This window comes from Neovison vison, chromosome 4 (genome assembly GCF_020171115.1).
Source record: "Neovison vison isolate M4711 chromosome 4, ASM_NN_V1, whole genome shotgun sequence".
NCBI lineage: Eukaryota > Metazoa > Chordata > Mammalia > Carnivora > Mustelidae > Neogale > Neogale vison.
Genome location: NC_058094.1, coordinates 123,627,199 through 123,645,639, shown reverse-complemented (window position 1 = coordinate 123,645,639; position 18,441 = coordinate 123,627,199). Strand labels below are relative to the sequence as shown.

Here is an 18,441-nt window from a genome sequence, read left to right as displayed (position 1 = left end):
TATATGCCAGTAAGTTAAGCAACCTAGATGAAATGGATGCATTCCTGGAAACCTATAAACTTCCAAAACTGAATCAGGAAGAAATTAACAACCTCAGTAGTCCAATATCTAGTAACAAAATTAAAGCAGTGATCAAAAACCTCCCCAAAAAACAAGGGCCCAGGACCTGATGGATTCTCTGGAGAATTCTTCCAAACATTCAAAGAAGAAATAATACCTATTGTTCTGAAGCTGTTTCAAAAGATAGAAACAGAAAGAAAACTACAAACTCTTTTTATGAAGCCAACATTACCCTGATCCCCAAACCAGGCAAAGACCGCATCAAAAAGGAAAATCTCAGACCAGTATCTCTGAGGAATACAAATGCCAAGATTCTCAACAAGATCCTAACTAATAGGATCCAACAGTACATTAAAAAGACTATCCACCTTGACCAGGTGGGATTTATCCATGGCATGCAAGAGTAGTTCAACATTCACAAATCAATCAATGTGATAGAACAAATCACCAAGAGAAGAGAGAAGAACCACATGGTCCTCTCAATTGATGCAGAAAAAGCATTTGACAAGATACAGCATCCATTCCTGATTAAAATGATTCAAAGTATAGGGATAGAGGGAACAGTACTCAACTTCTTAAAATCTATTTATGAAAAACCCACAGTGAATATCATCCTCAATGGGGAAAAGCTAACAGCATTCCTTATGAGATCAGGAACACGACAAAAATGTCCAATCTCACCATTGTTGTTCAACATAGTACTAGAAGTCGTAGCAGCAGCAGTCAGACAACAAAAAGAAATAAAATGTATTCAAATTGGAAGTTGTCAAACTCTCTGTCTTCGCAGATGACATGTGACATGATAGTTTATATGGGAAACCCAGAGGACTCCACCCCCAAACTACTAGAATTCATATAGCAATTCAGTAATGTGGCAGGATACAAAATCAATCTACAGAAATCACTTGCTTTCTTATACACTAATAATGAAAAAATAGAAAGGGAAATTAGAGAATCGATTCCATTTACTGTAGCACCAAGAACCATAAGATACCTGGGAATAAACCTAACCAAAGAGGTAAAGGATCTGTACTCAACGAACTACAGAACACCCATGAAAGAAATTGAAGAAGACACAAAAAGATGGAAGAGCATTCCATTCTCGTGGATTAGAAGAATAAACATTGTCAAAATGTCTATACTGCCAAGAGCCTTCTATACTTTCAGTGCCATTCTGAGCAAAATTCCACCGGCATTTTCTGAAGAGCTGGAACAAACAATCCTAAAATTTGTGTAGAACCAGATAAGACCCCAAATTGCTAAGGAAATGTTGAAAAAGAAAAACAAAAGTGGGGGGCATCACGTTGCCCGATTTTAAGCTTTACTACAAATCTGTGATCACCAAGATAACATGGTACTGGCAAAAAAAACAGACACAGTGGAACAAAGTGGAGGGCCCAGATAAAGACCCTCAACTCTATGGTCAACTAATCTCTGACAAAGCAGGACAAAATATACAGTGGAAAAAAGATAGTCTCTTCAATAAGTGGTTCTGGGAAAATGGACAGCTGCGTGTAGAAGAATGAATCACGACCATTCTCTTACACTATACACAAAGATAAACTTGAAATGGATAAAAGACCTCAACGTGAAGCAGGAATCTACCAAAATCCTAGAGGAGAACATAGGCAGTAACCTCTTTGACATGGCCCACAGCAACTTCTTTCAAGATGAGATTATGCTGAGTGAAATAAGTCAAGCAGAGAGAGTCAATTATCATATGGTTTCACTTATTTGTGGAGCATAACAAATAGCATGGAGGACAAGAGGCGTTAGAGAGGAGAAGGGAATTTGGGTAAATTGGAAGGGGAGAGACTATGGGTAAATTTGGGTAAATTGGAAGGGGAGAGACCATGAGAGACTATGGACTCTGAAAAACAATCTGAGGGGTTTGAAGTGGCGGGGGAGTGGGAAGTTGGGGTACCAGGTGGTGGGTATTATAGAGGGCATGGCTTGCATGGAGCACTGGGTGTGGTGAAAAAATAATGAATAATGTTTTTCTGAAAATAAATAAATTGGAAAAAAAAAGATATGCCTGTAAAGGCAAAGGAAACAAAAGAGAAAATGAACTTTTGGGACTTCATCAAGATCTCTTTGTGTTTTAATGCAAATAATTTTTCTTGATGCATTTTCAAGTACACTGTTCTTTCTTGGCTGTTTCAAGTGTAGCAATTAGTGTATCAAAGAAATTTTTCCTCTCTGACATCCTTTTTTAAAAATTTTTTACCTTTTCCACTTGATTTTTTATTTGATCATTAAAGTTTCCATATTTCTATAGAAATGACCCATCAGTTTATGTCTGTTATTCTCCTTTCCAACTGGATACTTCCACATATTAGTCATAGTCATTTTCAAATTTCTGTTTGGTATTTCCAGCATCTGGGTTATGTCTCTGGTTCTTTTGATTGCTTTATCTTTTCTCATGGGTTTTCTTTTTGTGTGTTTCATTAGTTTAGATTGATTCCCAAGACGTCATTTAGCATGAAGCCTGAAGTAAATGCCTTGAAATGGGCATGACTTTTTGTCAGACCAGTAGTGGAGGGGGGTGCAAATCAATCTGATCATGAATTGAGCTGGATTTAGGTTTGTTGGTTATTATGATTATTACTATTATTACTTTCATTGCACTATGGCTTTGACATTCCTTTTTTTTTTTAAGATTTTATTTATTTGACAGAGAGAGAAATCACAAATAGGCAGAGAGGCAGGCAGAGAGAGAGAGAGAGAGGAGGAGGAAGCAGTCTCCCTGCAGAGCAGAGAGCCCGACTCGGGGCTCGATTCCAGGACCCTGGGATCATGACCTGAGCCGAAGGCAGAGGCTTTAACCCACTGAGCCACCCAGGTGCCCCGACTTTGACATTTCTTTAGAATTGGGCTGCTAATGCCTTGTGCTTATCTGCTAACATCTATGTTTTCAGACTGTTGGGTTGAAGTCTGGTTTTTGCCTCTCCTTTGCTCCATGTAGTGTAGGTCATTGGATGCCAGAGAATTTTTCTCCGTGTCCTTGTTCCCTATCAGATCTTACTTCCTTGTGTGCCTGTATTGCAGAAGGAGCCTCTCTCTATACACTTGCCCTACCTCCAGTGGTAGGCAGGTAGCACTTTTAAAAAAAATTTTTTTTATTAACATATAATGTATTATTAGCCTCAAGGGTACAAGTCTGTGAATCGCCAGGTTTACACACTAAACAGCACTCACCATAGCACATACCTTCCCCAATATCCTTAACCCAACTACCCTCTACCTACCGCCCACACCCTGCCCCCAGCAACCCTCAGTTTGTTTTGTGACATTAAGAGTCCCTTACGGCTTGTCTCCCTCCCGATCTCATCTTGTTTCATTTTTTTCCTTCCCTACCCCTCAGACCTCCTACTTTGCCTCTCAGATTCCTCATATCAGGGAGATCATATAATTCTCTTTCTCTGATTGACTTATTTGCTAAGCATAATACCCTCTATTTCCATCCATGTCATTGCAAATGGCAAGATTTCATTTCTTTTTTTTTTTAATTTTTTATTTTTTCCAATTTATTTATTTTCAGAAAAACAGTATTCATTATTTTTTCACCACACCCAGTGCTCCATGCAAGCTGTGCCCTCTATAATACCCACCACCTGGTACCCCAACCTCCCACCCCCCCCGCCACTTCAAACCCCTCAGACTGTTTTTCAGAGTCCATAGTCTCTCATGGTATCTCCCTGATATGAGGGAGTGGTGATGCAACATGGGGGCTTAAGTGGGTAGGAGAAGAATACATGAAACAAGATGGGATAGGGAGGGAGACAAACCATAAGTGACTCTTAATCTCACGAAACAAACTGTGGGTTGCTGGGGGGAGGGGGGTTGGGAGAAGGGGGGAAGGTTATGGACATTGGGGAGGGTATGTGCTTTTGGATTTCATTTCTTTTGATGGCTGCATAGTATTCCAATGTATGTACACACCACATCTTCTTTATTCATTCATCTGTTGATGGAACTCTAGGTTCTTGCCATGGTTTGGCTAATGTGGAAATTGCTGCTATAAACATTGAGATGCACATGCCCCTTCAGATCACTACATTCGTATCTCTAGGGTAAATACCCAGTAGTGCGATTCCTGGGTCGTAAGGTAGCTCTGTTCTCAACTTTTTGAGGATCTTCCATGCTGTTTTCCAGAGTGCCTGTACCAGCTTGCATTCCCACCAGCAGTGTAGGAGGGTTCCCCTTTCTCAGCATCCTCGCCAGCATCTGTCATTTCCGGACTTAATAATTTTAGCCATTCTGACTGGCATGAGGTGGTATCTCATTGTGGTTTTGATTTGTATTTCCCTGATGCTGAGTGATATGGAACACTTTTTCATGTGTCTGTTGGCCATCTGGATATCTTCTTTGGAGAAATGTCTGTTCATGTCCTCTGCCCATTTCTTTCTTTTTTTTTTAATTTTTTAAATTTATTTTCAGCATAACAGTATTCATTTTTTTTGCACCACACCCAGTGCTGCATGCAATCCGTGCTCTCTCCAATACCCACCACCTGGTTCCCCCAACCTCCCACCCCCCCGCTCCTTCAAAACCCTCAGATTGTTTTTCAGAGTCCATAGTCTCTCATGGTTCACCTCCCCTTCCAATTTCCCTCAACTCTCTTCTCCTCTCTAACTCCCCTTGTCCTCCATGCTAGTTGTTACGCTCCACAAATAAGTGAGACCATATGATAATTGACTCTCTCTGCCTGACTTATTTCACTCAGCATAATCTCTTCCAGTCCCATCCATGTTGCTACAAAAGTTGGGTATTCATCCTTTCTGATGGAGGCATAATACTACCATTTCTTGATTGGATTCTTTGTTCTTTGGGTGTTGAGTTTGATTAGTTCTTTATCGATTTTAGATACTAGCCCTTTATCTGATATGTCGTTTGCAAATATCTTCTCCCATTCTGTCAGTTGTCTTTTGGTTTTGTTGAATATTTCCTTTGCTGTGTAAAAGCTTTTGATTTTGATGAAATCCCAATAGTTCATTTTTGCCCTTGCTTCCCTTGCCTTTGGCAATGTTTCTAGGAAGAAGTTGCTGTGACTGAGGTAGAAGAAGTTGCTGCCTGTGTTCTCCTCAAGGATATTGATGGATTCCTTTCTTACACTGAGGTCTTTCGCCCATCATGCGTCTGTTTTTGTGTGTGGTATAAGGAAGTGGTCCAGTTTGATTTTTCTGCCATCCAGTTGTCCCAACCCCATTTGTTGAAGAGACTTTTTTCCATTGGACATTCTTTCCTGCTTTGTTGAAGATTAGTCGACCATAGAGTTGAGGGTCTATTTCTGGGCTCTCTAGTCTGTTCCACTGATCTATGTGTCTGTTTTAGTGCCAGTACCATACTGTCTTGAAGAGCTTGAAGTCTGGAATTGTGATGCTGCCAACTTTGTCTTTCTTTTTCAACATTCCTCTGGCTATTCAAGGTTTTTCTGGTTCCATACAAATTTAAGGATTATTTGTTCCATTTCGTTGAAAAAATGGATGGTATCTTGTTAGGGATTGCATTAAGCATATAGATTGCTTTAGGTAGCATAGACATTTTCACAATATTTGTTCTTCCAGTCATGAGCATGGAACATTTTTCCATTTCTTTGTGTCTTCCTCAGTTTCTTTCATGAGTACTTCATAGTTTTCTGAGTACAGATTCTTTCCCTCTTTGGTTAGATTTATTCCTAGGTATCTTATGGTTTTGGGTGCAATTGTAAATGGGATTGACCCCTTAATTTCTCTTTCTTTTGTCTTGTTGTTGGGGTATATAATAATGCAAAAAATTTCTGTGCATTGATTTTATATCCTGACACTTTACTGAATTCCTATAAAAGTTCTAGCAGATTTGGAGTGGAGTCTTTTGGGTTTTCTACATAAAGTATCATATCATCTGCGAGGAGTGATACTTTGACTTCTTTTCCAATTTAGATGCTTTTAATTTCTTTTTGTTGTCTGATTGCTGAGGCTAGGACTTCTCATACTATGTTGAAAAGCCTTGGTGATAATGGACATCCCTCGTGTTCCTGACCTTAGCAGAAAAGGTCTCAGTTTTTCTCCATTGAGAATGATATTTGGTGTGGGTTTGTCATTGATGGGTTTGATGATATTGAGTAAGTACCCTCTATCCCTACACTTTGAAGAGTTTTGATGAAGAAAGGATGCTGTGCTTTGTCAAATGCTTTTGCAGCATCTATTGAAAGTATCATATGGTTCTTGTTCTTTCTTTTATTAATGTATTGTATCACAGTGATTGATTTGTGGATGTTGAACCAACATTGCAGCCCTGGAATAAATCCACTTGGTCGTGGTGAATAATCTTTTTAATGTACTGTTGGATCCTATTGGCTAGTATTTTGATGAGAATTTTCACATCTGTGTTCATCAAGGATATTGGTCTCTATTTCTCCTTTTTGATGGGGTCTTTATCTGGTTTTGGGATCAAGGTAATGCTTTCCTCATAAAATGAGTTTGGCAGTTTTCCTTCCATTTCTATTTTTTGGAACAGTCTCAAGGGAATTGGATTTAATTCTTCTTTTATTTATTTATTTTTTAAAGATTTTATTTATTTAACAGACAGATCACAATTAGACAGAGAGGCAGTTAGAGAGAGAGAGAGAGGAGGAACAGGCTCCCTGCTGAGCAGAAACTCCAATGCAGGGCTTCATCCCAGGACCCTGAGATCATGACCTGAGCTGAAGCAGAGGCTTAACCCACTGAGCCACCCAGGTGCCCCTCATTGCTTATACCCCTTAATGGTAGAATTCCCCTGGGAAGCCATGTGGCCCCAGGCCCTTGTTTGTTTGGAGATTTTTGATGACTTCTTCAATCTCCTTACTGGTTATGGGTCTGTTCAGGTTTTCTATTTAATCCTGGTTCAGTTGTGGTAGTTTATACGTCTCTAGGAATGCATCCATTTCTTCCAGATTGTCCAATTTGCTGGCGTATAGTTGCTTATATTATGTTCTTATAATTGTTTGTATGTCTTTGGTGTTGTTTGTGATCGCTCCTCTTTCATTCATGATTTTATTTATTTGGGTCCTTTCTCTTTTCTTTTTGATAGGTCTGGGCAGGGGTTTATCAATCTCATTAATTCATTCAAAGAACCAACTCCTAGTTTCATTGATTTGTTCTACTGGTTTTTTTGTTTTTGTTTTTGTTTTTTTTTTTTGGTTTCTAGTTCATTAATTTCTGCTCTGATCTTTATTATTTTTCTTCTCCTGCTGGATTTAGGCTTTCTTTGTTTTTCTTTCTCCATCCCCTTTAGGTGTAGGGTTAGGTTGTGTATTTGAGACCTTTCTTGTTTCTTGAGAAATGATATAGTAATTGTATTACTATATATTTTCCTCTCAGGACTGCCTTTGCTGTGTCCCACAGATTTTGAACCATTGTGTTTTCATTATTATTTGTTTCCATGAATTTTTTTCAATTCTTCTTTAATTTCCTGGTTGACCTATCCATTCTTTAGTAGGATGCTCTTTAGCCTCTATGTATTTAGTTTCATTCCAAATTTCCCCTTGTGATTGAGTTCTAGCTTCATAGCATTGTGTCTGAAAATATGCAGGGAATGATCCCAATCTTCTGGTACCAGTTCAGACCTGATTTGTGACCCAGGATGTGATCTATTCTGGAGAATGTTCCATGTGCACTAGAGAAGAATGTGTATTCTGTTGCTTTGGGATGGAATGTTCTGAATAGATCGGTGATGTCCCCTCTGGTCCAGTGTGTCATTTGGGGCCTTTATTTCCTTGTTGACTTTTGCTTGTATGATCTGTCCATTTCAGTGAGGGGAGTTTTAAAGTTCCCTCCTATTATTGTATTATTGTCCATGTGTTTCTTTGATTTTGTCATTAATTGCTTTATGTAGTTGGCTGCTTCCATGTTAGCAGCATAGATATTTAAAATTGTTAGATCTTCTTGTTGGACAGAGCCTTTGAGTATGATATAGTGTCCTTTGTCATCTCTTATTATAGTCTTTGGCTTAAGTTTTAATTTATTTGATATAAGGATTGCCACCCCAGCATTCTTTTGATGTCCATTAGCATGGTAAATTGTTTCCCACCCCCTCACTTTAAATCTGGAGGTGTCTAAAAAAAAAAAAATCTGGAGGTGTCTTTGGGTCTAAAATGAGTTTCTTGTAGACAGCATATTGATGGGTTTTTGTCTTTTTATCCATTCTGATACCCTGTGTCTTTTGATTGGGGCATTTAGCACATTTATATTCAGGGTAACTATTGAGAGATACGAATTTAGTGTCATTATATTGCATGTAGGTAACTGTTACTGTATATTGTCTCTGTTCCTTTCTGGTCTACTACTCTTAGGCTCTCTCTTTGTTTAGAAGACCCCTTTCAATATTTTCTGTAGAGCTGGTTTGGTGTTTACAAACTCTTTTAGTTTTTGTTTGCCCTATAAGGTTTTTATCTCTCCCTCTATTTTCAATGATAACCTAGCTGGATATATAGTATTCTTGGCTGCATGTTTTTCTCATTTAGTGCTCTGAATATATCATGCCAGTTCTCTCTGGCCTGCGAGGTCTCTGTGGATAAATCTGCTGCCAGTCTAATATTTTTACTATTGTATGATACAGACTTCTTCTGCCGGGCAGATTTCAGAATTTTCTTTTTGTCACTAAGACTTGTAAGTTTTACTCTGAGATGATGAGGTGTGGACCTATTCTTACTGATTTTGAGGGGGGTTCTCTGTGCGTCCTGGATTTTGATGCTTGTTCCCTTTGCCATATTAGGAAATTCTCTGTAATAAATTGCTCCAATGTACCTTCTGGCTCCCTCTGTCTTTCTTTTTCTGGAATATCAGTTATTCTGATATTGTTTTGTCTTATGGTATTATTTATCTCTCCAATTCTCCCCTCGTGGTCTATAGTTGTTTGTCTCTCTTTTGCTCAGCTTCTTTATTCTCTGTCATTTGTTCTTCTGTATAACTAATTCTCTCTTTGGCCTCATTTATCGTAGCTGTAAGAGCCTCCATTTTTTATTGTACCTCATTAATAGCTTTTTTTGATTTAAGCTTGCTTAGATTTAGTTCTTTTATTTCTCCAGGAAGGGCTTTTATTTTTCCAGACAGGGTTTCTCTAATATCTTCCATCCCATTTTCGAGCCCAACTAGCACCTTGGAATCATCATTCTGAACTCTAGTTCTGACATATTATCAACGTTTGTATTGATTAGGTCCCAGCCTTCAGTACTGCCTCTTGTTCTTTTTTTTGTGATGAGTTTTTCTGCCTTGTCATTTTATCCAAGTAAGAATATATGAAGGAGAGAATAAAATAGTAAAAGGGTGGCAATTACTGCAGAAAAATATGCATTAACCAAATCAGAAGAGACCCAAATCATGGGGAGAAGAAAGGGCGTAGAAAGAAGTTAAAAAAAACTTGGAAAAAAAAAAGAAAAAGAAAAAGAAAATATATGTATTAGACTGGTGAATAGGACAGAGCCACCCACTTGATTTTGGGAGTATTTTGGTCTCTTAGTAGAAACTACCTTCCATAATTTTAAAGAACAAAAAAGAAAATGTATATATATATATATATACACACACACACACACACACACACAAATATAAGGGTTAACATGAGGAAGGGATGGAGTATGACTGTAAAGATGAAAATTTTAAAAAATTCTAAAAAAGGAGTTGATAAGATAAGGTGGTTGGGAAAAGAAAGAAAAAGAAAATGGAGAGAATTTGCTCAGTCTGGAGACTAGAGCAAACCCTGTGTCAGATTTAGGGTATATTTTGATTTATTAGAAGAAGTTGTATCGCAAAATATTTTGAAGAAAAAACCCTATGTGTATACAAAAGATAAAGTTAGATATAATGAAGGGTAAAATATGACTACAATAATAAAGGTTCAAAAAGATTTTTTTAAGAAAGGTATTTTTAAGGTAAATTAGTTAAAAAATGTTAAAAAAGAATGAGTAAAAGTTAAAAAATTAGAATAAGAAAAAAAGTTGAAGAATTTAATTAACTTTGCAAGACTAAAGAATCATGCGGAGAAAACCATGAATTCCATGCTTTGCTTTCCCTTCTGGAAGGAATTCTGCTGTTGTCCTTGATCACTGAGCTTGTTCCTGGCTGGATTTTTTGCTGATCTTCTAGGGGAGGGGCTTGTTGTAGTGATTCTCAAGTGTCTTTGCCCGAGGTGGAATTGGACCACCCTTGTCAGGGGCTGGCCTAAGTAATCTGCTGGTATTAGCTCTTGGGAACTTTTATTCCCTGAATGCTTTCCCTAGAGTTCTGGAGGACTGGAATGAAAATGGTGGCCTCTCAATCTCTGGCCTGGAAGAGCCCAATACTCGGGGACCCACTCCTCACTGTGCCCTCTGCGAAAGCATTCAATCACTCTTGTCTCCCTGGTCTCCGTCCTGCTCTGAGCTTACCCGGCCTGTGACTGAGCATTTCTGTCTCTGGCACACAGCTCGGTCTGGAGTCCCCAAACCCAGCAGATCCTTGCCACTCTTCCAGGGATTTCTCCCCGGATCTGCCACTTGTGAGGTCCTTGCTCAAAGATCAGTGGTCTGACTATGCCACGGATCACAGTTTAAGGTAACCCCAAGCTGAGCGCTCACTCCTCAGCTCCGTCTCTGTATCCAGCTCCCCCACTCTGATACCTGCAAGCTCTGCGATACTCAGACAGCCCCATCCTTCTGTTACCCCACAGGACCTGAGCCCACACTGTCCCTGCAAGAGCTCCACCCCAGCTTACCCTCTGGAGCAATGTCCCTCAGTGGAACAGACCTCTAAAAGTTCTGATTTTGTGCTCCGTTGTTCCGCTGCTTGCGGGGAGCTGGCCCCTCCCTCTGCAGTCTATCTTCCCATCACTTCTGATTCACTTGTCACATGTCCTATCTTTCAAAAAGTGGTCGATTTTCTGTTTCTAGAATTGCTGCTCTTCTTTACTTCAATCTCCTATTGGATTTGTAGGTGTTTGGAATTATTCGATAACTATCTAGCTTAACTCCTGCTACCTGATATCATCCCAGCCTACTATTCCTCTGCCATCTTGACTCCACCTCCCCATCTATAACTTATTGTTGAGTGTTAGACTTATAATGGGGATATGGCTGGTTTTTGTTATATTTGTTTGGCCTGTCCTTTTTTTTTTTTTTTTAAAGATTTTATTTATTTATCTGACAGAGAGAGAGTGAGAGAGGAAACATAAGAATGAGAAGTGGGAGAGGGAGAAACAGGCTTCCTGCTGAGCAGGGAGCCCTGATGCCAGGCTCGATCCCAGGATCCTGGTACCATGACCTGAGCTGAAGGCAGACACTTAGTGAAGGCAGACACTTAACAACTGAGCCACACAGGGGCCCCATGTTTTTGGCCTGTCTTAAGCAACATCAGTCTCATATCTTTGGTTGGCCTTAGACAGGAATTTCCTGCCCCACTCGAGTGGAAACAGACCTCTGCTTGTTAAAGGAGCCAGCCCATGGCCCAAGAAGGTTTTATACACCTCCCCAATCAGTAGAGATTTTTCTTCTACCTTTCCTTGTGTAAAATTGATCTTTACATATATCATAGGGGCCGGAAGGGTTTCCTAAAGCCTTTTGCAGGTCCAGATTTGTTTTGCTTCTATTCCTCTCCATCAAGCAGTATATCTTTGCCTGTTGTCTGTGGGCTCCCCCCTTAAGCAACTTATAGCTTTTGCCTTGTAAGAGAAAAAGGTGTATGAAATGGACACACCCTACTGCCCACCCTGTAACACCCATAGCTCACTTCATTCTCACCTGTACTGCTTAAGTATATCTTCTTCCCAAGCATTCTTACAGCATCCATTGGAGGCTGAAGGGAAGAGCTTACCCTTAAGTGCAATTTGCCCTTGTGTCTTGGCTACCCAGCTTCCCACAGGGATACGTTAACCATCCTCTACCATTTTGTTAAAATATTGGCTGATGTCTTCATGTCCACAACTTCTACCTGTACTTTGGTTTGTTGGCACAAATGATTTGTTGTCTTGTCTCTCCTTGGGGGACTTAGTTCTTCTTCCCAAATAGAAGACTTAAGATTATTTTGCTGCCTTGTGACCCTTAGGTCTCTGATGGAATCAAAAGGAGTTATCCTTTTATAGATTATCCAAACTTTTTCTTGTCCGTGTGAGAGTGACATTTGTTGTAGCCGTCTATATCCTAAACGGAAGTGGAGTCTCTAAGGATGCATGTGTTTTTATGGCTCCTCAGGTGATTCTAATGAACAGAAGGATTGAGGACCATGACTAAGAAAAAGGATTTTTTTAGGAAGTAAATTTACGTTATAGAACTTCTGTTGGTATGAATGTTATTAGAGTTCTAAAACCAAATCCTACTAGAGTCTTCCATGATATTCAGAATGGAACATCGAAAGACTTAGAATCGAGGGTAAAAGATCGTATTGCTTCCCTTAACCAGTTCTGGAATATTTCTGATCTTGACTGCAAATTCTACCTTTCACTGTTCATAATCAGCCTAATTATTTTCAGAAGGAAAGCTATTTACCTGATGGTTTTTAAGGAGAGAATTGGACGTGGTAGTGTGATTTCCAGGTATCACTCGTTGAAATTCTGGTTCACTTTCAGTGTACGGTCAAGATCCTCTGTTGCTCTGCACAATGGAAGCATTTTAGTAATCAAAAAAAGAATCTATAATCATGCATGCATTTCCTTGTCAACAGAATCGCATCGCAAAACGCAGCAGGAAGCTGGTGGACTATGATAGTGCCCGCCACCACCTGGAAGCTTTGCAGAGCTCCAAGAGGAAGGATGAAAGTCGAATCTCGAAGGTAAGAATTGATCCAACTGCTGACACCACTCTCCATATTATATAATGTATAACGACTTTGTTTCTTAAAATTAAGCAAAACTCAGAGATATTTTGGGTTCAGTTCTCAAGCATGACAATAAAACAAATATTTGTAATAAAGCCATCAAATGAATTTTTTAGTTACCCAGTATATCCGAAAGTTATGTTGATGCTATACCATAGTCTATCAAGTGTGTAATAGCATCGGATTTAAAAATACAACATTTTTATTAGAAACACTTTATTGCTAAAAATTTTATTACGTGAGCTTTCAGCAAGTCATAATCACTGATCATAGTTTATAACAAATATAATAATAATGAAAATGCTTAAATACTGCAAGAATTACGCGAATGTGAGACAGAGACATGAGATAAGCAAATGCTGCTAGAAAAATGTTACCTATAGGTTTGCTTGGTGCAGGGTTGCCACAAACCCTCAGTCTGTAAAAATATTCAGTGTCAATAAAGCACAGTGAAACATAGCATAGCAAAACATGGTATACCTGTTATTTCCTTTTTAAAGGAGAGTGGAATTAGGACAGAATTTAAGCTGATACATGGTAGTTGTGGGCTGCTTTCCCTAATTTTTTATGAGGTTTTTCATGTGATTTTAGAGTTCACATGGCTGACACTGACTCACACATTTTAGTCAGAGTCAACCTTGGCCCCAGCAATACTGCAGGCTCAGCGAAAGTAATGTGTTCGTCCACTTCTTTCTGTGTTTAAGGTCCGTATTTGAAGTTAAAAGGCAGATTCAGGGGGCGCCTGGGTGGCTCAGTGGGTTTGGCCTCTGTTTTTGGCTCAGGTCATGATCTCAGGGTCCTGGGATCAAGTCCTGCATTGGGCTCTCTGCTTGGTGGGGAGCCTGCTTCCTCCTCTCTCTCTGTGCCTGCCTCTCTGCCTACTTGTGATTTCCCCCCTGTCAAATAAATAAATAAATAAAGTCTTTAAAAAAAAAAAAAAAGGCAGATTCAGATAGAAAACCAAATTTGAAATTCTAAGACATAACCTATGGTTGCCAGAGAGTGCAGATATGTGCTGGGCTTATAGAACATTCGTTTTCTTTTAGAAAACTCGCTTCAGTAGCTTTTACTATGTAAACCAGTCACTTACAGATGCCAGCTGATACCTGCTAACTATTCCCTTTGCTTCCAGTCTTGCCTCCTTCTATCTGCCTACACACAGCTGTCTGAATAGTATTTCTGCATCACATATCTAGATATGTTTCTCCACCGCTTGTCTTTTAATGGCTTGGATAGCCTGTAGAAAACAAATCTAAATTTCTTAGTGTGCATATGAGACCCGCACAACTTGGTCATGACTCATCTGTTCATCCTAATCAGCTTTTGAATCTTCCTTCCCCTCTGCTCCTCCTTTCATACCCACACCCTGAACGAAAGCTCTCCTGACCCACACATCCATTCCTGAGCAGCCACGATGAGAGCTGCCCTTTGCGTAAGACACCTTAGGTGCCAGGCACCCTCTCATCTGTGCCATTGCTTCTTAATACTCATGACACCTGTGAAGTGGGCATTACCATCTCCATTTTATCAGTGAGGCCTCAGAGATGAAGAACGTTAAAACCATTTCACAAATTGACACCATTAGTAAGCTAGGATTCTATCCCAGGAAATGCCACCTTTATGCATTGTAGCACCTCGCCCTCCGCTTCTTCAAAGGGAACATTTGCTGATTCTTCAAGATTCTTTTAGAATATCACTTTTCCTGTGGAACCCTCTGTTTCTGTACCGTCTTCCCCAGTAGCATGCTCTGCAATAGTTTTAAGTGCTAGTTTGTGATGTAATTATTTAGATTTCTCACTAGACGGGGAAGTCCTTTGGGAAGTATCCATGTCCGGTATCCAGAACAGAGCGGTGTGTGGGACAGGCAGTTATATTTTTGTGGTCAAACTGCCAGGCTACAAAAGCAACCACTGTAATCAAGTCAGTTTTTGTGTCTTAATAAGACTTACTCTTTTGAAGTGCCTGGGTGGCTCAGTGGGTTAAAGCCTCTGCCTTCGGCTCAGGTCATGATCTCAGGGTCCTGGGACCGAGCCCCGCATTGGGCTCTCTGCTCAGCAGGAGCCTGCTTTCCTTCCTCTCTTTCTGTCTGCCTCCCTGCCTTCTTGTAATCTCTGTGTGTCAAATAAATAAATCAATCTTAAAAAAATGACTTACTATTTCACTGTTACTGAGAAAAATTATGCAAATTTTATTCGTTTTTTGGTTTGTTTTTGAGAGGAATATGCGTGTGCTTATGAGTGGGGGGCGTGGGTAGAGGGAAAGGGAGAGAAAGAATCTTAAGTAGGCTTCATACCCAGCCTGGAGCCTGATGGGGGGCTCAGATTTACCCTGAAATCATGACCAAAGCCTAAATCAAGAGTCAGATGCCTGACCAACTGAGTCATCCAGGCCCCCCCAAAATTATGTGGATTTTAACCAGACAAATTTCTGTCCTTCTCAATATGCTGTAAAGCTGTTCCCATGTTATGTTAAATGCTATTGTTGTATATAGAAATAGCTTGTGTTTCAATGACATTTTTTAGCATAAACACTTGTTATGTGTCTTCTAGGCAGAAGAGGAATTTCAGAAAGCACAGAAAGTATTTGAAGAGTTTAACGTTGACTTACAAGAAGAGTTACCATCATTATGGTCAAGGTAACATTACATCTATACAGGGGGTCCACATCCCTTTTAAAAAATCAAGAACAGAGAAATCCCTTCTCTTGTCTTTATTGCTTGGGATGCTAAAGGTCATCCAAGAGAAGTGTTCTATTTCTGTAATTTTAGGCAATAGCTACTTGCCACATATGGTAGGCTGTTGAACACTTGGACTATGGCTAGTATGGTGGAGGAACTGCATTTTAGATTTAGTTTATTTTGCTTTGATTCATTTAAATTTAAATAACAACCTGAGGCTAGTAGCTATTCTATTGACTGCAAAGTTTTAGACCTTGATCTATTTCTCAAATGGGGCCCCAGATCTCAATTGGAGGCATGTGGAGAACTGCCCTTAACTTTGAAATTCACAAGGATACATTTTAGCTCTTGGCAGGATTCCATTTCTTCCGAGAGGTCATCTGGTCTTCCAGTGTTGATGTCAAACCTCTGTTTTCAGCTCTGACCTTTTAACCTGAACTTCATTCCTGTTTGAAGGGCTAAATATTCTTTTTATTATGGGCACTCTGCATTTCCTGTGGCATTAAGTGCATTGTCCATCCTTTGTCTTCTTTTTCCCACTCAGTGGTAGAACCAAGATGTTGTTGGATAAAGTGGGTCCTTATGTCTCTCAATTTACATCAGCGACTCCCCTGCCAAATAAACAGAATTGTGTTCTCTGTGCAACCCTGCTGTAAGGCAAACCATCTAGCCCAGCTTCCAACCAGATTGGCATCCCTTAAAGCCTTCCTCCATAGATAATCTGGAGTTCCTACTTAGCCTCTAAAATTGTCAGCATTTTGAGGGTCTACAGTGGAGTTTATCCAAAAAATTGAGTTTGCCTCAATTTTTTCCTGGAGTAGGCACTCCATGTTTATTTTTGAACTACTGAAATATCTGGAGGAAATTCTGGTCAGTTCCTGATAAAGTCAGCCTGCAGGGCATGACCACTTCAATGTTCAGCCATAACCCGAATTTTAACATATGTGAACTTAGCTCATCGCTCATCAGAATTTACTCATCCTTTCAACATCTGTATTTCTCTCTGTGGTACTATCGTTCCTGGGCTCCCAGACTACAAACTGTGGAGTCAGAAACTATAGAAAACCAGAGGACCATCAAAGGAGTCAATCCATCCTTTTTCTCTGTGGTCTTCTGGATTGGTCTCTCTCTCCCTGTTCTCACTGCCACTGTCTTTACTCTCTCTGTGGGTAATGATGGTGGTTTTGTCCTCACATTTGTGTCTTTGACCTCATCCTGTCCACCTTGTCATTCAGAAGCTCTACCTTGACCAATCTTTGTGGTCTGCTGAGGAGCCTACTGTGTGCCCAAAGAGGATTTTGAGCAGCCTGAACATATAAAACCTCTAGGGATACAGATGAAGCAAATACCTATTCATAATTTTAATTGACGTAGTCATGCCTTTTTAAAATCACAAATTATATGAAATTATATTTTTTTAAGAAATCTATTTTACGGGTGCCTGGGTGGCTCACTCTCTAAGCATCTGCCTTCTGCCTTCAGCTCAGGTCATGACCCCAGAGTCCTGGGATTGAGGCCCACATCAGGTTCCCTGCTCAGCAGGAAGCCTACTTCTCTCTCTCCCATGCCTCCGCTTGTGTTCCCTCTCTCTGTTAAATAAAATCGTTTAAGAAAAGAAATGTATTTGACACTCATATTTCAAGTAATACTAAGATCTTTATATCTGTCTTTGGCATCCATGTCTTCGTCCTCATTAAGGACACTCATCAAGTCAGCTGGTAGTTCCCCAGAGCTTATTATCTTCCCCCACAGATATCCCATCCCAAACACAAGTTGTCATTTGCATACAATTTAGACAGTTACTCTGTTCATTCCCCCTCTAAAGGAATTTTTGTGGTCTCAAATGTAATTACTTACTCAGTTGCTTTTTAAACTGATTTTGCAAGAGCTAAGGTACCACAATACTCAACACTTCCAATTATGACATAATACTTCTGGGTAAATTGTCTGCCAAAATTGCCAGAACACAGTTATTATTTGCCTTAATATGTATTGGGTGTGTAATGAATTTCTTTTCCTAATGTTCTCTGTAAGAATTCAAAACCAGCAATGACTGATGCCATTGAGGCTTATGTATCGTCCCCAAATAGTATTTATTATTCAGTGTAAGAATCTGTCAGAGTATCTTGTAATATAAAAGACTTTGTAAGAACTTAAACACAATGGGAATATTTGAAGGATAAATTTGGAGGGAAATCTTTCCCCTCATCTGGCCAAATGCAATCTCAATGTTTCGGTGCTTTATAATCCACTGACTTATTCCCACATTCAAGGCTCACTCCTTTGTATGTCGATCAGGTCCTGCCTTTTGATGAAAACCTAGTTTAGGCCTTTTCAAAATTTGGGGGGGGTTATTTAAATTCAGTTAATTAACATATAGTATATTATTAGTTTCAGAGGTAGAGTTCAGTGATTTCATCAGTTACATATAACACCCAGTGCTCATCACATCTCATGCCCGCTTTCATACTGATCACCTAGTAACCCCATTCCCCCCCTTCCCCTCCAGCAACCCGCAGTTTTCTAGAGTTGAGAGTCTCTTATGGTTTGTTTCCCTCTCATATTTTGTCTTATTTTATTTTTCCCTCCCTTACCCTTTGATCCTGTTTTGCTTCTTAAATTCTGCATATGTGGGAAATCGTTCTCTGATTTATTTCATTTAGCATAATACCCTCTAGCTCTATCCACATCATTGCAAATGGTTAAATTTCAGGGTTTTTTGATGACTGAGTAATATTCCATCGTGTGTGTGTGTGTGTGTGTGTGTGTGTGTGTTACATCTTTATTCATTCATGTGTTGATGGACCTCTGGGTTCTTTCCATTGTTTGGCTATCGTGGACATTGCTGCTAGAAACATTGGGGTACGGGTGTCCCTTTGGATCACTATATTTGCATCT

The 18,441-nt window shown here is 39.7% G+C and overlaps 1 protein-coding gene across 1 annotated transcript in view; it reads left to right on the top strand.

The window, feature by feature from the left end:
* Positions 1 to 18,441, top strand: part of AMPH (amphiphysin) — a 269,962-nt gene that overhangs the window by 160,203 nt on the left and 91,318 nt on the right. Inside the window, exons 6-7 of the mRNA XM_044245644.1 lie at positions 12,714 to 12,821; positions 15,416 to 15,501. Coding sequence (XP_044101579.1) covers positions 12,714 to 12,821; positions 15,416 to 15,501 — 194 coding nt within the window. The remainder of the gene's footprint in view (positions 1 to 12,713; positions 12,822 to 15,415; positions 15,502 to 18,441) is intronic.